Source organism: Salvelinus fontinalis, chromosome 9 (assembly GCF_029448725.1).
Source record: "Salvelinus fontinalis isolate EN_2023a chromosome 9, ASM2944872v1, whole genome shotgun sequence".
Lineage (NCBI taxonomy): Eukaryota > Metazoa > Chordata > Actinopteri > Salmoniformes > Salmonidae > Salvelinus > Salvelinus fontinalis.
The window spans coordinates 26,143,563-26,164,290 of NC_074673.1; the positions used below are offsets into that span (position 1 = coordinate 26,143,563).

General features: G+C 43.9%; 2 protein-coding genes across 5 annotated transcripts in view; both read right to left on the bottom strand.

Annotated features, from left to right (window-relative positions):
• Window positions 1-2,214, bottom strand: part of LOC129862344 (transcription factor RFX4-like) — a 36,724-nt gene extending 34,510 nt beyond the window's left edge. Inside the window, exon 1 of one of the 2 annotated variants that reach the window (XM_055933879.1) lies at window positions 1,748-2,214. In XM_055933879.1, coding sequence (XP_055789854.1) covers window positions 1,748-1,790 — 43 coding nt within the window. In that variant the 5' untranslated portion in view covers window positions 1,791-2,214. The remainder of the gene's footprint in view (window positions 1-1,747) is intronic. The other variant, XM_055933878.1, reaches the window with a different exon arrangement.
• A 4,098-nt stretch (window positions 2,215-6,312) lies between these two features.
• The window catches only part of polr3b (polymerase (RNA) III (DNA directed) polypeptide B), a 40,714-nt gene continuing 26,298 nt past the window's right edge, over window positions 6,313-20,728 (bottom strand). For 2 of the 3 annotated variants that reach the window (XM_055933881.1, XM_055933880.1), the window contains exons 24-28: window positions 18,627-18,730; window positions 11,731-11,897; window positions 10,311-10,424; window positions 9,823-9,996; window positions 9,139-9,684 (exon numbers count right to left, since the gene is read on the bottom strand). In XM_055933881.1, the coding sequence (XP_055789856.1) occupies window positions 9,555-9,684; window positions 9,823-9,996; window positions 10,311-10,424; window positions 11,731-11,897; window positions 18,627-18,730 (689 nt within the window). In that variant the 3' untranslated portion in view covers window positions 9,139-9,554. Of the gene's footprint in view, window positions 7,104-9,138; window positions 9,685-9,822; window positions 9,997-10,310; window positions 10,425-11,730; window positions 11,898-18,626; window positions 18,731-20,728 lie in introns of those variants that run through there. The other variant, XM_055933882.1, reaches the window with a different exon arrangement.

Sequence of the window (20,728 nt, forward strand, 5' to 3'; positions counted from 1 at the left end):
GCCCGCGCTCATTGCTAGAGCAGCCTCGCGAGCGACACAGAAGCCTTTGTCCCATTCTAATTTCTACGTAGAAATAGCTCAACTGGTGTCCTTTCTTGGGACAGAAAAACGTATATTTATCGTAGTCCTGTAGATCCTGTTTCCCGCCATGACTGCAATCACCATAGTAGCAGTTGCCAGGATTGACTGTTGGCAAGGCAACCTGTTCCATCTAATGATATACCGGTTCCATCCCATCAGAAGGGGATAGAGAAGATGTCGTGGAAATAGAAACGTTTAGAGACTGCGAACTTTTAGGATAAATGAATATCAGACACCTTTTGGCTGATGAGTGACATGCTCCGTTAGAATAAATTGCCTAAAAGTAGGCTAGAATGCGTTTTCTCATGAATAAAATAAAAAGAGTAGCCTATGCCTAATTTATCAGCTCTGATCTTTGCAAGGCTCTTATATTCAATAGCGTAAGGCCAGGCATTAGGTTTTAATTGTAAGAACAGAAAATTATGGTAAGGCTACCTAACATCGTTGACCAAAGAACACGCTGTCATCAGTTCCATATAGGCATAAGTTTAACAGTATTATCAAATTAACAAACTAAAATTATAATTATTATCATCATCATCATCATTGGCCTATTTGTAATCAACATAATTAATTATTATTATTAGACCAATTATTACAATTAATTGAAATACATTATTAGAGAGACTTGTAACATATTTCAATGTATTGTGCATTAGCCTAGCTGATACTTCAAATAGGTTTCCCCAGTCATTGATGAAGTTAGTCCACTGAGGTGACAATAATTCTCTATTGTAGCACTTATCCTCAGGCTGTAATTGAATCATTTGCCATGAGCACAGATAAAATAGAGCTCTAAATAACTGGATTCAATTCAATCAATGGACGAAACGGATCTCTGATAATGTATTTAAGGAATACACTCTTTCATGTTAACCAACTCAACACCAGACAGTGAATTCGTATAAACATTAGGGGGCAAAACTCCCTGATGAATATTCAATAAAGTAAAATAAATGAGCCTATAATACAGTTATTCGGTAGGAAGTTAGATTGAGAGCCCAAGTAGAAAAACTCTAAGCTAAAGCAGCAACATTCATTACTTTACCGTAAATATGTAGTTTTTAATATTTAATTGAATTTACTTTAGGCTAATTCTTGCGTCACGCCATGCGACTTTATCCTGCTCCGGGCACCATACCTCACTGGACTGGCAGCTTATTTCCCCCAAGAAGTCGTTTACAAGAAGCAGGTGCATCACAGGCTACATGCGCCTCGAATGCTTGGAAGATTTTTTTTCCCCCAAAGAGATTGCATTAAATTGCTGGATGTAGGGCTGTCTAAGAGTTGAAATTACTGCTCCTTAATAAAGGTTGTGGCACAAATGAAAGGCCCTAATGTCCTTCCATAATCAAACCATCCCTCAAAACCGTATTATTGTTGGTATAGATTTATCATGAATTAATGGCACAAATCCACAAGGCCACTTTTGTTGACATCTGAAGAAACCAAAATCGAACAAATGCAATGCCATGGTGAGTAATCCCTCACATTAACAACAAATGCATTCATCAACAATTCACTCAAAAAAATTCTCTAAAATGGTTGTAGAGAAAGTCACAAATTCCCAGGGGCCCAGTTATAGTGATCCACAACACAGAGTGGTTCCCCATGCATCCCGATAAGTCAAGGCAAAGCTGCAGGGTTGCAGGACAGCAGGACCAACCTGTGGAATCCATATCAGGCTCCTCCAGCAGCCCACAATGCATCCTCTTCCCATCAATGGCAAACTGGCTCCTCCAAGAAAATGTCTCTGTGTACGGCTCCCCCTCCTCAGTAGGTCTTCCCTTGTCTGGCTCCGCTTCCCCGTGACCACTGCCTATCCGTGGCAGGAGATGGTGAGGCTCTGGGCTCCGCCGAAAGAGGGGTGGGTGTCGGTGGTGATGGTGAGGGGAGGTGGTGAGGGGAGAGGAGGGTAGAGACTCCAGAAATCCAGCGGGGGGGAAAGCCAGACCCGTCAAAATGTTTGCTGATGTTTCATGGGAAAGGGTCTGATTTTATAGCAGCCCTGATGGGGACATGTCATTGATAGGCTCGGAAGGCTGATGAATGGCCTCGAGTCAGATGGGGATGTGGCAAGGCTCACTGGAAGCCTTTTGTGGGGCTGTTTTGAATAAGAAAGGCTCCCTCCCCAAGAAAAAAAGAGGCTTAGATCTACGCAATCCTAGCACTGTGGCCTCCCCGTCTTCCATTATAGCATTTAATACGTTTTTATACCCCCCCCCCCACCCCCCGCCCCCCCACACACACACTCACACTCACACTCACACTCCTCCAACCCCTCTTATTTAAAGTCCCAGCTCCTGTGAAAACTTGTTGGCCAGTTGTCTTCCTCCACTAGCCCTGGGAACTCCGACATGCCCACATGATTAGGTTTCTACTTTAGATTGTATTTTTCCACACATTACGATCACTTTCTCATTTCAATCCCCCATCTTTGCTAAGATGCCTTTTAATTTTTTTCTCAAAAAAGTCGCCTACCGAAAACCATCGACATTTGATCAGCTACACACTAGAAATTAGTCCTAAATGGCACAAGTGTGATTTTTTTTCAGTTTTCCCCATACTCCCTCTCCTTGAGGCAACCTTATTTTAGTGAGCCTCGGAGGAGAGCGCTGGCCACAAAGGGGGGAAGTAAAAGTGCAAAGCCTGAGGCTGGGGGCTCTGATGGAGTGCCTGTGAGCTGGAGAAGGGAAAGCTGTGATTAGAATATGAATGGAACCACAGGAGAGGGGGGAGAGGGGGAGGGAGAAAGGAGGAGAAAAGGGGATTACGGCTGAATTACTCACCACACCATGGATGGCAGTGGAAGACTTTCTCCTCCTCTTCAGGGTTGCCAGTCCGTAGGCGTGGGGACACTGTCGGGGTCAGTACTCCTACCATGCATCCAGAACAGTTGGGATAGAGCATGTGGGAGAATATGTGTGATGTTCATGAGAGCACAGGTCATGTGGAGACTCACCAACATGCAGTACAACACACTATATTTATAGCTTGCTATGCAGGATATACAGTGCCTTCAGAAAGTATTCATACCCCTTGACTTATTCCACATTTTGTTGTGTTACAGCCTGAATTCTAAATTGACTAAATATGATTTTTTCCTCCTCACCCATCCACACACAATACCCAATAATAAAAACATATTAGAAATGTTTGCGACTTATTGAAAATTAAATACAGAAATCTCTAATTTACATAAGATTTCACACCCTTGAGTCAATACTTTGTAGAAGCACTTTTGGTAGCGATTACAGCTTTGAGTCAAATCCAGTGTAGATTTGGCTTGTGCTTTAGGTTATTCTCCTGCTGAAAGGTGAATTAATCTTCCAGTGTCTGTTGAAAAGCAAACTGAACCAGGTTTTCCTCTAGAATTTCGCCTGTACTTAGCTCCTGTTTCATTTTTATCCTGAAAAACTCCCCAGTCCTTAATGATTACAAGCATACCCACAACATGATGCAGCCAACCTTTAAGCTTGAAAATATGGAGAGTGGTACTCAGTAAGGTGTCTAATTGGATTTTCGCCAAACATAACACTTCGTATTCAGGACAAAAAAGTGAATTGCTTTGCCACATTTTCTGCAGTATTACTTTAGTGCCTTGTTGCAAATAGGATGTATGTTTTGGAATAGTTTTATTCTGTACAGGCTTCCGTCTTTTCCCTCTGTCAATTAGGTTAATATTGTGGAGAAATTGCAATGTTGTTGCAGTTTTTTCATTTTATTGCCATTAAAACCTCGACGGGATCGGTGTGTCTCTTCGCGGGACAGTTGAGCTAACGTAGGCTACTGTGATTAGCATGAGGTTCTAAGTAACAAAAAAAATTCCCAGGACATAGACATATCTGATATGGGCAGAAAGGTTAAATTGTTGTTAATCTAACTGCACTGTCCAATTTACAGAATTTATAACAGTGAAGGAATATTGTTGTTTTGAGGAGAGTGCACAATTATAAACTTGAAAATGTATTAATAAACCAATTAGGCACATTTGGGCAGTCTTGATACATTTTGAAAATAAATGCAATGGTTCATTGGATCAGTCTAAAACTTTGCACATACAGTGCTGCCATCTAGTGGCCAAAAGCTAAATTGCACCTAAATCTAAAAAGTGGCCAAAATCTAAATTGCACCTAAATTGCACTGGTGTCCCCCAGGGCTCTGTTCTAGGCCCTCTCCTATTCTCGCTATACACCAAGTCACTTGGCTCTGTCATAACCTCACATGGTCTCTCCTATCATTGCTATGCAGACGACACACAATTAATCTTCTCCTTTCCCCCTTCTGATAACCAGGTGGCGAATCGCATCTCTGCATGTCTGGCAGACATATCAGTGTGGATGACGGATCACCACCTCAAGCTGAACCTCGGCAAGACGGAGCTGCTCTTCCTCCCGGGGAAGGACTGCCCGTTCCATGATCTCGCCATCACGGTTGACAACTCCATTGTGTCCTCCTCCCAGAGCGCTAAGAACCTTGGCGTGATCCTGGAAAACACCCTGTCCTTCTCAACTAACATCAAGGCGGTGGCCCGTTCCTGTAGGTTCATGCTCTACAACATCCGCAGAGTACGACCCTGCCTCACACAGGAAGCGGCGCAGGTCCTAATCCAGGCACTTGTCATCTCCCGTCTGGATTACTGCAACTCGCTGTTGGCTGGCCTCCCTGCCTGTGCCATTAAACCCCTACAACTCATCCAGAACGCCGCAGCCCGTCTGGTGTTCAACCTTCCCAAGTTCTCTCACGTCACCCCGCTCCTCCGCTCTCTCCACTGGCTTCCAGTTGAAGCTCGCATCCGCTACAAGACCATGGTGCTTGCCTACGGAGCTGTGAGGGGAACGGCACCTCCGTACCTTCAGGCTCTGATCAGGCCCTACACCCAAACAAGGGCACTGCGTTCATCCACCTCTGGCCTGCTCGCCTCCCTACCTCTGAGGAAGTACAGGTCCCGCTCAGCCCAGTCAAAACTGTTCGCTGCTCTGGCACCCCAATGGTGGAACAAACTCCCTCACGACGCCAGGACAGCGGAGTCAATCACCATCTTCCGGAGACACCTGAAACCCCACCTCTTTAAGGAATACCTAGGATAGGATAAAGTAATCCTTCTGACCCCCCCCCTTAAAAGATTTAGATGCACTATTGTAAAGTGGCTGTTCCACTGGATATCATAAGGTGAATGCACCAATTTGTAAGTCGCTCTGGATAAGAGCGTCTGCTAAATGACTTAAATGTAAAATGTAAATGTAACCTGGACTGATACATTATGGTCTTTCTCTTGCATTTCAAAGATTATGAAAAAAACACGTTTTTTCTTTGTATTATCTTTTACCAGATCTAATGTGTCATATTCTCCTACATGAATTTCACATTTCCACAAACGTCTAAGTGTTTTCTTTCAAATGGTATCAAGAAAATGCATATCCTTGCTTCAGGTCCTGAGCTACAGGCAGTTAGATTTGGGTATGTCATTTCAGACAAAACATTTTTTTAAAGGTCCGATCCTCAAGAGTTAAACTCCGTAACTGTTTTAAAGTCACCATTGGCCTCATGGTGAAATCCCTACACGGGTTCCTTCCTCTCCAGCAACTGAGTTAGGAAGGACGCCTGTATCTTTCTAGTGACTGGGTGTATTGATACACCATCCAAAGTGTAATTAATAACTTCACCATACTCAAAGGGATATTCAACATCTGCTTTGGAACTTTTTTACCCATGTGCAAAGGTGCTCTTATCATATATCCTGATGCCTAGTCACCTTACATATCTACCTCTATCACTCCAGTATCCCTGCACATTGTAAATATGGTGCTGGATCTGACTGACCTTGTATATAGTATGCTTACTAACTTTCTCGTGTTCTTCTTATTTTTATTTCTTGTGTGTTTTTGTTCTAACTTATGTATTTTTAGTATTACATTGTTATTGTTGACTGCATAGTTAGTTTAGAGCTTGCAAGGCATTTCACTGTACTTGTGCACATGACATAAAAACTTGAAACTTCTTTGCAAGACATTGGAAAACCTCTCAGGTCTTTGTGGTTAAATCTGTGTTTGAAATTCACTGCTCGACTGAGGGTCCTTACAGATAGTTGTATGTGTGGGGTACTTGTTAAGCAACTTTTTACTCCTGAACTTATTTAGGCTTGGCAAAACAAAGGGTTGGAATCATTATTGCCTAATTAGTACTTAATTAATTTGTACAAATTTCAAAAAACACAATTTCACTTTGATATTATGGGGTATTGTGTGTAAGCCAGTAACACAAACATCTCAATTTAATACATTTTGAATTCAGGCTGTAACATAACTGTGGAAAAAGTCAAGGGATGTAATACTTTCAGAAGGCACTGTATCCAGAATGATCAGGATGTGTATAGATCCGAGACACTCTACAAGTGAGTTACAACACAATACAGCCCTACCAAGCAAAAGGCAGTAACTGCTCAATGCAGTTCCTGCTAACATCAATCAATCAATCAATCAATCAATCAATCAAATGTATTTATAAAGCCCTTCTTACATCAGCTGATGTCACAAAGTGCTGTACAGAAACCCAGCCTAAAACCCCAAACAGCAAGCAATGCAGGTGTAGAAGCACGGTGGCTAGGAAAAACTCCCTAGAGAGGAACCAGGCTATGGGGGGTGGCCAGTCCTCTTCTGGCTGTGCCAGGTGGAGATTATAACAGAACATGGCCAAGATGTTCAAATGCTCATAGATGACCAGCAGGGTCAAATAATAATAATCACAGTGTTTGTAGAGGGTGCAACAGGTCAGCACCTCAGGAGTAAATGTCAGTTGGCTTTTCATAGCTGATTATTCAGAGTATCTCTACCGCTCCTGCTGTCTCTAGACAGTTGAAAACAGCAGGTCTGGGACAGGTAGCACGTCCGGTGAACAGGTCAGGGTTCCATAGCTTCAGGCAGAACAGTTGAAACTGGAGCAGCAGCACGACCAGGTGGACTGGGGACAGCAAGGAGTCATCAGGCCAGGTAGTCGTGAGGCATGGCCCTAGGGCTCAGGTCCTATGAGAGAGAGAGAGAGAGAAAGAAAGAAAGAGAGAAAGAAAGAGAGAGAAGTAGAGAGAGCATAGTTAAATTCACACAGGACACCGGATAGACAGGAGAAATACTCCAGATATAACAGACTGACCCTAGCCCCCCAAACACAAACTATTGCAGCATAAATACTAGAGGCTGAGACAGGAGGTGTCGGGAGACACTGTGGCCCCGTTGGACGATACTCCCCCCCTTTTCCCCAAAACACAATAGAGGCAGGATACTTGTCCACATGATTAAGCATATAATTTAATGTAGCAAAAAATACATTAACTAATTTTTGACCAAATGAGCAGTAACTGCCTTTTTGCTTGGTAAGGCAAAATAGTACATGAAGCAAAACTGCTAAACATAACATTGGTATTACAGTATTACAGGTTGGGCTACTAAAGAAACCCGTTATCTAATCAATGTATGTGTGTATTTATAGTCGGCAATCAAATCACAGCCTTTAATGTTAGCTAGATTTCCATCCAACTGGCGACAGATTTTCATGCGAATATTCTAAAATCAACATAAAAACAATATCCGCATTTTCCCACCAGAGATGTTTCGATCAAATTGACTTTTTGCAGATAAGACTGTGTGTGATGATCACATAAAAAGACCATTTCGGGTCACAAAAAAATTAAGTTAAATGGGTTTCCATCGCATTTTCAACTCTGATGGTTTAAAAAGAACACGTTGAGTTATTTGAACACTTCGGTATTGGCACGTGTGGTCTATCCAACAGCGCACATTTTGCCTACATAATGAGATTATTTGTATTTAACAAACGGCAACCACGCATCGATGATCATGTCACTAGAACAAGACTCTCGATATTTATTGGAAAGGAGTATCAAACTCCTCACATGGCACTTTCACCACCCTGTAAAGTTCAGAATGTATTTCATCTGCAGCCTAATAAACTGCATGATTTCCTGATTTACTTCAATATAATGGCAATTATATCAATATTTTTCCCATAATGAATTTTACCGATGCAAAAAGATCCCACCTTGTCGACAAAACAAAATACGCTAGACATTTGGAAAGTTTACCATACATTTTTCGGTTTCCATCAGACCTGTCATGACATTTTATCCGACAAGTAGACTACTTTACTCGTGTAAAAAGGTTGGCTGGAAACTTGTTTGAGAGATGATCTGCTCGGTCAACAGTTTGCCTGCTGATAGAATAGGAACTGGACCAATAAATCTGTAAATAACCCATTAGTTAACGTTATAACCGCCTAATTAAGATGTCTTCAAGAGCCCATACAAGGCTCCTGCATTGTCAGAACATCAACATCAAACGAGCCCAGAAACTCCCATTGAGTTGGTCACGGTAAGCTACAGCCCTACATGAGGATCTAATTAATTTATTAAAAAAGGAACAAGGAGGCGGAGTCTTGTCTCCCCCTCGGCGGACATCCTTTTCCCATCCTGCCCTTTACTGGCTCATTAGCGCCTCATTAGCTAGGACAGGTGCAGCCACCCATTCTACCCTCTTCGCCGTCCTATTGATGTGCACTGCTTTTGTCCAATCAAAAAGCTTCAATTCAACTTTGTGGGTGGGGGTAAACTTTAAACTGTGTATATGTTTGTGGTGTTAAAGCTTTGCATTGAAACGGGATGACACAAAATAGTCAATGTATTGCTAATAAGAGAAGGACAATAGGCTTCTTTAGTGTTCACACTGAACACATCCTCAGTGGTGTCTGGTATTCAGTGTGGAGTGTCAAACTCATCTACCCATACACGTTGGGTCATCCTGTGTCTGAAATGTAAATATCCTCACATTTATCATTAGTCTTAGAATACTGCTAAATGACAACCACTTTCTTATGTATCTTAATAAGATTCTTGCCCATATTTTACCATTCAAAACTATGCAATCAAAGAGAGTAACTTCAAAATGTAATGTCCAATATTCCATTCAAGATGAGTTTTGTTCCTGTATATTTTAACAATGTCTCCATCAACTATTTGAAAGGATGTTCTGAGGTCCACAATAAAAATACAAAAGAAAAAAAAGTTTATTAAGTACACAACAAAACAAGTCACACGTGTAAATGTAGCTAAACATGCATTCAAAACTCCTGAAATGTTTTAGAAATATTAAAACAATCAAAAATGTCAAACAAAAGCAAACCAAAAAATGTATTCCAGTAGCCAATATTTTGCTGTTCTGCAAACAAAAACAAGTGCTATTTGTATGCTTTTACATTAACTCATTTTCTGACATACTGTAGCCATTCCATTATTGTAACAGTGCTATAGTATTTCCTGCTTCATTATATTGACAGTTGTCAATTTGGATAATCAATGCCGCTTGTTGTTGTCCATCTCTTTTCTAGCTCCACCCTCCAACAGCCAGCTCCCTCCCTCCCTGTGTCAAACTCGGTATGTGGTAGCAATATGCCTGGGGACAAGGTTACTCGTTGTAGCGTGCCAGTTTGAGGCGGGGAATGATGTTCATGGACTGCAGCTCCTGGAAGAGCAGTTTGCAGGCGTAGGGTATCCGCAACGAGGACACGTGACAGGAGGACTTACAGTAGTGGCACCTGAAGACACACATCAAATACTTTATTGGTTGTAAGCAGTTAAATCTGCAGCTACAATACATGGAAACAGATCCTTGGCATCAACGTCAAGTCTGACTACTATTATACAGAATCAGACGGACCAAAAAGGACACTCACCACCCGGAGTATCCCAGCAGGCCACACTGACCGCACACGTCCACCTCGAAGGCGTCACTGGAGATCATGAGGCGCTCCAGCAGCAACATGCTGGCCCCGTAGCCAATCAGACAGTCACGTTCCATCTCCCCCAGACGTAGGCCTCCGTCTCTAGAGCGCCCCTCCGTGGGCTGTCTGAGGTGAACAGCAGCATGAGACACGGCAGGTAATATGTGGGGGGGGGGGTATTGGGTCAGGTATGGCTCAAGGATTACTTTCTGTACTTAGTGGACAAATTATTTTGAAGTTTCAATATGACACAGTGTACAAAACTGCAATATTAGATCGGGGAGGTATCATACAAAACACAGGCAAGTAGACATTGAGGTCTATGGTATTACTACATGCCAACTATTTTTTTTTTTTTAACTGCTAAAATGGCATTGAGTAAAAGTTAGCCAAACTGTATATATTGCTTTGTCTGCATATAACTTTGGGATTTATCTTACCTGGTGAGCACAGCTCGGGGGCCGCGGGCTCTGGCGTGCATCTTGTCCAGCACCATATGTTTTAGCTTCTGATAATAAACAGGTCCAAAGTAGATATAGGCCTCAATTGGCTCTCTGAGGGAGAGAACAACCCATCAAATTCGGGGACTTCACAGATAGCGCAGTGTTTCTCAACCCTAACCCCTGGGGACCCAAACAGGTGCACATTTTTGTTTTTGCCCTAGCGCTCAAGACACCGGATTCAAATCAATGGCCTGATGAGTTGAATCAACTGTTAGTGCTAGGGAAAAAACAACCCGTACCCGTTTGGGTCCCCATGACCAGGATTGAAAAACACCGAGCTAGAGATTGACTATAATAGTGGACACCCAGTGGCCAGTTTATTAGGTACACCCATCTAGTACCGGGCCGGACCCCCTTTTGCCTCCAGAACAGCCAGAATTCTTTGGGGCATGGAAATGTTGCTCAATTGGTATCAAGGGACCTAACGTGTGCCAGTAAAACATTCCCCACACCAGCAACCTGTACCGTCGACACCAGGCAGGATGGGGTCATGGACTCAAGCTGCTTTCGCCAAATCTTGACTGCCATCAGCATGACGCAACAGGAACAGGCATTGGTCGGACCAGGCAATGTTTTTCCACTCAATTGTCTAGCGATGGTGATCGCGTGCCCATTGGAGCCACTTCTTGTTTTTAGTTGATAGGAGTGGAACCCAGTGTGGTCGTCTACTGCAATAGCCTATCCATAAAAAGGACAGTCGAGTTGTGCGTTCCGAGATGAAGTTCTGCACACCATTTTTGTACTGCGCCATTATTTGCCGGTTGGGGCCTGCCTGTCAGCTTGCACGATTCTTGCCATTCACCTTCGACCTCTCATCAACGAGCTGTTTTCACCCACAGGACTGCTGCTGACTGGATGTTTTCTGTTTGTCGCACCATTGTCGGTAAACCCTAAACACTGTCGTGAGTGAAAAGCACAGGAGGCTGGCCGTTTCTGAGATACTGGAACCAGCGCCTGGCACTGACGATCATACCAAGCTCAAAGTCGCTTGGGTCACTTGTTTTTACCATTCTAAAGCTCAATCGAACAGTAACTGAATGCCTCGATGCCTGTCTGCCTGCTTTATATAGCAAGCCACAGCCACCTGACTCACTGTCTGTAGGAGCGAAGCATTTTTTCATGAAAGGGGTGGTGTGCCTAATAAAGTGAATAATACTGTTAAATCAGTGGATACAAAGGTCATGTTCGCAGCCATGCTGTAATGCCCATACATTCATAAATACAACTAGCCTGGTTAAACCAGACTGAACAATGGACTAACCATTGTTTCACTTCTTGTATCAAACAGTACGATTTAACCAGGCTAACATACTCCTCCATTCCATGTCTCCTACTCAAAACATGTCTGTGTGTTTACCCAGTGATGCCCGAGGTGACGTAATCCTTGCCCTGGTAGTTGTACCCATAGCGGATCAGGTCCTCGCACACGTCCTTTACCTTGCTGCCCCCGAAGGCCGTGCCGTAGTGGAACCTCCCGTCCATCACCCCCGCTTTACCAGCCAGCAGCTCAATCAGCTTCCCCACCTGGTGGAGGAGATTGGTGCCTAATGAATAAGACCCTAACAAGGCAAAAAAAACTGACTGAAAATGGGAGGGACTACCTGAACTTGTCCGATAAGGAATGCTAATTTTCTAAACATTTTGCTACGGTGTGCCCTAATGAATACAACTTGTCGTCACAATTATTTCAAGACAGTACATAAACTCAGCAAAAAAATAAACTTCCCTTTTTCAGGACACGGTCTTTCAAAGATAATTAGTAAAAATCCAAATAACTTCAGATCTTCATTGTAAAATGTTTAAACACCGTTTCCCATGCTTGTTCAATGAACCATAAACAATTAATGAACATGCACCTGTGGAACGGTCGTTAAGATACTAACAGCTTCCAGACAGTAGGTCACAGTTATGAAAACTTAGGACACTAAAGAGACTTTTCTACTGACTATGAAAAACAAAAAAGAAAGATGCCCAGGGCCCCTGCTCATCTGCGTGAACGTGCCTTAGACATGCTGCAAGGAGGCATGCAGATGTGGCCAGGGCAATAAACTGCAATGTCGCTACAGGGAGACAGGACGGACAGCTGATCGTCCTCGCATTGGCAGACCACGTGTAACACCTGCACAGGATTTGTACATCCAAACATCACACCGGCGAGACAGGTACAGGATGGCAACAACTGCCCGAGTTACACCAGGAACGCACAATCTCTCCATCAGTGTTCAGACTGTCCACAATAGGCTGAGGCTGAACTGAGGGCTTGTAGACCTGTTGTAAGGCAGGTCCTCACCAGACATCATCGGCAACAATGGTCGCCTATGGGCACAAACCCACCGTCGCTGGACCAGACAGGACTGGCAAAAAGTGCTCTTCACTGACGAGTCACGGTTTTGTCTCACCAGGGGTGATGGTCGGATTCGCATTTATCGTCGAAGGAACGAGCGTTACACCGAGGCCTGTACTTTGGAGCGGGATCGATTTGGAGCTAGAGGGTCCGTCATGGTCTGGAGCGGTGTGTCACAGCATCATCGGACTGAGCTTGTCGTCATTGCAGGCAATCTCAATGCTGTGCGTTACAGGGAAGACATGCTCCTTCCTCATGTGGTACCCTTCCTGCAGGCTCATCCTGACATGACCCTCCAGCATGACAATGCCACCAGCCATACTCGTTCTGTGCGTGATTTCAAGCAAGACAGGAACGCCAGTGTTCTGCCATGGCCAGCCAGCGAAGAGCCCGGATCTCAATCCCATTGAGCACTTCTGGTACCTGTTGGATCGGCGGGTGAGGGCTAGGGCCATTCCCCCAGAAATGTCCAGGAACTTGCAGGTGCCTTGGTGGAAGAGTGGGGTAACATCTCACAGCTAGAACTGGCAAATCTGGTGCAGTCCATGAGGAGGAGATGCACTGCAGTACTTAATGCAGCTGGTGGCCACACCAGCTACTGACTTACTTTTGATTTTGATCCCGCCCCCTTATTCTGGGATACATTCCATTTCTGTTAGTCACATGTCTGTGGAACTTGTACAGTTTATGTTCATACAAATATGTACACGTTAAATTGGCTGAAAATAAACAGTTGACAGTGAGAGGACGTTTCATGATGATAATGAACAAAACTGTTTAAGATTAGATAAAAGAGCAATAACAGTTGTGTTGTAGAGCGTTTACTGTTACAGTTCTACAGGTTCAGTGGTTTATGTCCTATTTTAATGAGACTAATTTAGAACTGGATAACCAGTGTGTGCATTCTCTAGCTAATCAATAACATTGATTGATCAATTCAGGGCCAGAGAGAAAAAAAACAGCAGGAGTGTGGCTGTTGTGGGTTGTGCAGAGCAGTAGCTACCACTAAGGTCACAGGCAGACGGACCCCCTGACCTCTAACTTTAGCATATATGATCATCCTCGCTGGCCAACCATTGATGTGTCCTGTCCATGACAACGCTAGCCAATGATAAGGGACTACTGTCAACAAGGCAGATCAAATTAAACTGTATATAAAACAAATGTAAACAGAGACAGTATAAGTGCTTAATTAAAGTTCCCTAATTCCCTGGACACCCCAAAAAATAATGAAAACGTGACTGATATTCCAAGAATTGATTAGTGTTGGGCCGGCCTGGGTTTAGTTTATGGTGTGATTAACATTGTAGCCAATATAAACCATGGCAATTGCTGTGGTGAGTGAGAAGCGCACCTGTATCGCTCACAGAACTAGCATAAGATTCTTTGATCGTTTTCTCTTCCCCTTCTGCTCTGATAGACATGCAACTTTCATCCCTCCAATGTTGCACGTAACTTATTTCCTTATAGAATCATAGCCGCGGGAAAGGTGCTAGAGGTGCCCCAGCATGCTTGATAAATTGAAATACATTTGCCAAAGTTAGAATTACTGCTGTCTGTTCAGAAATAAATTCAATAATGCTTCTTTAAAATTGCCCATCTGTGGATTGTGTTCAGCCCAATAACAAGGCATAGCGTAGTTGGGAACGGGCAGCAAATCTGTCAGTGTCAAATGATGATGGCGCCGAAGAACATGGTTGACGTTTTACATTCTCCCAACCAATTGTGCTATTTTGTTAATTTTTTAGCACAACTTATTTTTTAACTTATTGTGTACATAATGATGCTGCTACTGTCTCTTATGACCGAAAATAACTTCTGGACATCAGAAAAGCATTTACTCACCGCGGACTGAAATAAACGTTTTCCTTTAACGAGTCCAACGAGAAGGATATCCTGCTTTCACTGGAACAGGCCCAGATACCCGACTTTTGCGTGAAGAAAAAACACCGGAAAAGGGGCCGCAGATCAGGCAGCCTCCTGAGAATCTGGAGGCGAGCAAGTAAACTCCCACTGCCACCCGTTCTTATTGCAATCATTGGAAAATAAAATGTATGACCTACGATTAAGATGATCCTACCAACGGGACATTAAAAACTAACATCTTATGTTCCCCTGAGACGTGGCTGAATGAAGATGCAGACAATAGAGCTAGCAGGATTTTCCATGCTCCGGCAGAACAGAGACGCTACCTCTGGTAAGACGAGGGGTGGTGGTGTGTGCATTCGTCAATAACAGCTGGTGTGCGATGTCTAATATTAAAGAAGTTTGAGGTATTGCTCGCCTGTCTATATTATTCGTAGCAGTCTACTTACCGCCACAGAACGAAGCTGCCACTAAGACCGCTCTCAACCAACTCTACAAGGCCAATAGCAAACAAGAAAATGCTCACCCAGAAGTGGCGCTCCTAGTGGCCAGGGACTTTAATGCAGGCAAACTTAAATCAGTTTTACCAAATTTTTACCAGCATGTCACATGTGCAACCAGAGAAAAATAAAATCCTAAGTCACCTCCCCCACCCTCCATTTGGCAAATCTGACCATAATTCCATCCTCCCAATTACGGCTTTTAAGCAAAAACTAAAGCAGGAAGTACCAGTGACTCGCTCAATACGGAAGTGGTCAGATGACGGATGCTACACTACAGGACTGTTTCGCAAGCACAGACTAGAATATGTTCCGGGATTCATCCAATGGCATTGAGGAGTACACCACCTCGGTCATCAGCTTCATCAATAAGTGCATTGACGACATCGTCCCCACAGTGACTGTACGTACATATCCCAACCAGAAGCCATGGATTACAGGCAACATCCGCACCGAGCTAAAGGCTAGACCTAACGCTTTCAAGGAGCGCACTCGCATTGCCCTTTCTCACCTGGACAAAAAGAACACCTATGTGAGAATGCTGTTCATTGACTACAGCTCAGCATTCAACACCATAGTGCCCATGAAGCTCATCACTAAGCTAAGGACTCTGGGACTAAACACCTCCCTCTGCAACTGGATCCGGGACTTCCTGACGGGCTGCCCCCAAGTGGTAAGAGTAGCCAACAACACGTCTGCCACGCTGATCCTTAACACAGGGGCGTCTCAGGGGAGTGTACTTAGTCCCCTCCTGTATTCCCTGTTCACCCACGACTACGTGGCCAAACACGACTCCAACACCATCATTAAGTTTGCTGATGACAACAGTGGTAGGCCTGATCACTGACAACGATGAGATGGCCTATAGGGAGGTCAGAGAACTGGCAGTGTGGGGCCAGGACAACAACCTCTCCCTCAATGTGAGCAAGACAAAGGATCTGATCGTGGACTACAGGAAAAGACGGGCTGAACAGGCCCCCATTAACATCAACGGTGCTGTAATGGAGCGGGTCAAGAGTTAAGTTCCTTGGTGTCCACGTCACCAACGAACTGTAATGGTCCAAACACACCAAGTCAGTTGTGAAGAGGGCATGCCAAAACCTTTTCCCCCCTCAGGAGACTGAAAAGATTTGAGGATCTGGGGACCCATGCAAAAAAGGTTCTACAGCTGCACCTTCGAGAGCATCCTGACCGTTTGCGTCACCGCCTGGTATGGCAACTGCTCGGCATCTGACCTGAAGGCACCACAGAGGGTAGTGCGAACGGCCCAGTACATCACTGGGGCCAATGTTCCTGCCATCCAGGACCTAAATAATAGGCGGTGTCAGAGGAAAGCCCATAAAATTGTCAGAGACTCCAGTTATAGACTGTTCTCTCTGCTACCGCTGGGTCCGGAGTGCCAAGTCTAGGACCAAAAGGCCCCTCATACGGCTTCCATCCCCAAGCCATAAGACTGCTGAAAAATTAATAGAATAGCCACCGGACAATTTACATTGACACCCCTCCCCCTTTTGTGCACTGCTGCTACTCGCTGTTTGCTTGTTATCTATGCATAGTCACTTCACCCCCACCTACATGTATTTTCAACTAGCCTGTACACCAACACACTGACTCAGTACCGGTGTCCCCTGTATATAGCCTCATTATTGTTATTCTTATTGTGTTACTTTATTTTAGTCTACTTGGCCCCCCACTTTTTTTTACCAACAGTGCAGTTCAAAAAGAGTTAAGGGCTTGTAAGTAAGCATTTCATGGTGAAGTCTACACTTGTTGTATCCGGCACGTGACAAATAAAATTGGATCTGAATTGAACAGCATGCAGACAAAAACAGGCCTTTCGCAATATTTCAGCAAACAGATCCTGTTGAAAAGAGAAGACTAATCTGTCTTTAGGCTACCAAGTTATCAACTTCCAAATAGATCTATTGAGTGAACAGCATTATTTTACAAAGTAAAACAAGAGAAGCTTTTGGCACAAGCGAATCGGCCATCACCGGTGAGTGAGCTGCGCATCATTGGGTGAGTCAGTGAAACTGGAACTGTAATGTCCTCCTCATATTGTACAATATTTCTGACTTTACACACCTAGGCATAGACTATTGATGGATTCAAGACAAGGTTGTTTTTATTGATCTCAGATTGTCAGTGTTAATGTAGCCTGTAATTTCAATCACTTGAGGTATTAAAAAATATTCTGCTGAAGTCTCCAGTCTTCTAAAATGATGTGGAATTGCATGAAATGCGTTTCTCCAGAAAACCGTCCTCTGCAAAACATGCCGGTCTCGACAACAGGCTCAAACACCACTAACGCAATAATCATGTGAAATGTATTTGAGTGCTCAAAACAAACCCGACTCAGACGTTGCAAGAGGCTTTTGCCCACGGCACACCATATGGCAAAGAGTCACGAAGATGGAAGGAGATAACAGCTGCCGTTACAATTTACATCTACAAAGACATTGCCCCAATTTACACGGTCGAGAAATGGGGGTTTCGTGAGTCGGTGGCAACAATCGACCCAAGGTACCAAATTGATATGGGACACGTATTAATGCCAAAATAACATGCAAGCTCACAAAAATAAATATATTTTAGGCCTCTATTTTGTTTGCAACTATAGTTTGTGTTTATTTACCTTTATACATTAATATTTTGTTACATGCTTAATTGAAAATTTGCACAAATGTTCTAAATAAAAGGAGAAAGTCAAATATGATTAAGTACCTTTTATTTGTTGAGTATAATAATTCAACATGTAATAAGACAAAGGCCCTTACATGTGGTCATTAAATACATACTATTTATTCATCAAATTTACAGAAAATGTGCTATATCGTGATATGCATCGTTATCGGGATATGAGATTTGGGCCATATCGCCCAGCCCTATAGTGAACAGTAAGATTGCCTGCTTACTGTTGTCAATGGAGGTAATTTTTTTATTTAACGAGGCAAGTCAGTTAAGAACAAGTTCTTATTTACAATGACGGCCTACCCCAGCGACGTCGGGCCAATTGTGCGCCACCCTATGGGACTCCAAATCACGGCCGGATGTGATATAGCCTGGATTCAAATCAGGGACTGTAGTGACGCCTCCTGCACTGAGATGCAGTGCCTTATATCGCTGCACCACTTGGGAGCTCAAACCCAGCCAATGGACGTGTGTTCTGGAGGACAATGATACTCCAGCCAATAGAGTAGGGGGAATAAAAAAGGGCCTCAAAAAGGGCCAATTGAAACTTGAAGAATGAGAGAGACAACACAACAGCTTCTGTTGGGCTTCTGCTTGTGTTGGGTATCAGAAAGAAATTAAGTGGATAAAGTGAGTGAGAGCTATCAAAGGCTTTGGGGGCTAGGTTTCAAACTATAAACTCTTAACAAAACAAAATCATTCATTTTCCGCACAAGTAAAGCCATGTGAACCTTGGGATATTTTGATAACCAAACACAAAGTCTTATCTCTCATATTCAGTTCCCATGAGTGGGTCCTTGTATCCCCCAAAGCAAAGAATAGGTGATGTTGAATTGTGTGGTGGTACCGTACCGTCATTCTGGAGGGGTAGCCGTGCGGGTTCATGATGATATCAGGGCAGATGCCCGAGTCACAGAAGGGCATGTCCTCCTGAGGAACGATAAGGCCACACACACCTGTCACAAACCAGAGAGGGAGATAGAGTTAGAGGCCCAAGTGTAGGTACAGATTATACTGGATATATAGCATAAGCGTATCAGCATTTTTAATGGGTGGATGAAAAGTACCCACTGTAATCAATAAGATATGCTATAGTGAGTGAAGTGAGCTTGCAATGCTGAAGTGTCTTTATACACTTTAAGTCCATTTCAAGAGTTTCTAGCCACATCTCTGAAGTGTTTTCAATTGCCAGTGTCGTGCGCTTTTAATTTCTGCCTCTAGCAAAGAATACTAAAAACACCAATAACCGAAGAAAAACATGACACTTGCAGGGTAGTTCCACGCTAACCTTTACCCCCAGTGCAACATACACTTCCATGCTGCTGTGGTCTGGTGGGGCCTTCTTTAAAGTCACATGATGTGAGAAGGGCTCCAGACCACCTGGTAGCTGCCTGGGACTGGAGGCCTTAAGTGTGAGGGTAAATGTTTGCCCAGGGGCCGAGGCACTCTTCCATACCTGGCCAGAGCAAACAGATTGTAGGCCCATTTGCAAATGAAAAAAAAGAGAGAAGAGCATGAGCAGGAAGTGGAGAAGTGCTTAGTCTGATAGTGAGACCAGGATTACACACACAGCTTTGTCAGTCCAGCCCAAAGAGGAAGTGGAGAGGGATCAACTCAACTGGACATAAAAAAATTAAAATAAATTCAGTGCACAGGGGAAAATTCAGTCTCGCAATACACTCTAGGACCGGTTGCTCTCTAGATGGTGAATGACACGCACTGGTTCAAAACGTCACTTAAACAAATGTTCCTGTATTTGTGTATATTATACGTGAGGATAACAAAACAAAGTTATAATATTACATATAACAGAAATGCCTTCAACCCATTTCCCTGGAGTGACATATAGCATTAAGATGTGGAGCAGTCATTCACTAGTGCATGACGGTGTTGTCGTCATACAATTAAAATGTGTATTCTACATTTGCTTTTGTTACTTCTAGGTTAGACTACTGCAATGCTCTACTTTCCGGGTACCTGGATAAAGCACTAAATAAACTTCAGTTAGTGCTAAATACGGCTGCTAGAATCCTGACTAGAATCAAAAATTTGATCCTATTACTCCAGTGCTAGCCTCCCTATACTGGCTTCCTGTTAAGGCAAGGGCTGATTTCAAGGTTTTACTGTTAACCTACAAAGCATTACATGGGCTTGCTCCTACCTATCTTTACGATTTGGTCCTGCCGTACATACCTACACGTAGGCTACGGTCACAAGACACAGGCCCCTACTGTCCCTAGAATTTCTAAGCAAACAGCTGGAGGCAGGGCTTTCTCCTATAGAGCTCCATTTTTATGGAATGGTCTGCCTACCCATGTGAGAGACGCAGACTCGGTCTCAACCTTTAAGTCTTTACTGAAGACTCATCTCTTCAGTGGGTCATATGATTGAGTGTAGTCTGGCCCAGGAGTGTGAAGGTGAACGGAAAGGCTCTGGAGCAACGAACCGCCTTTGCTGTCTCTGCCTGGCCGGTTCCCCTCTCTCCACTGGGATTCTCTGCCTCTAACCCTATTACAGGGGCTGAGTCACTGGCTTACTGGGACTCTTCCATGGCGTCCCTAGGAGGGGTGCGTCACTTGAGTGGGTTGAGTCACTGACGTGATCTTCCTGTCTGGGTTGGCGCCCGCCCTTGGGTTGTGCCGTGGCGGAGATCTTTGTGGGCTATACTCGGCCTCATCCCAGGATGGTAAGTTGGTGGTTGAAGATATCCCTCTAGTGGTGTGGGGGCTGGGCTTTGGCAAAGTGGGTGGGGTTATATCCTTCCTGTTTGGCCCTGTCCGGGGCTATTATCGGATGGGGACACAGTGTCTCCTGACCACTCCTGTTTTAGCCTCCAGTAGTTTATGTTTCGGGGGGCTAGGGTCAGTTTGTTATATCTGGAGTACTTCTCCTGTCTATCCGGTGTCCTGTGTGAATTTAAGTATGCTCTCTCTAATTCTCTCTCTGAGGACCTG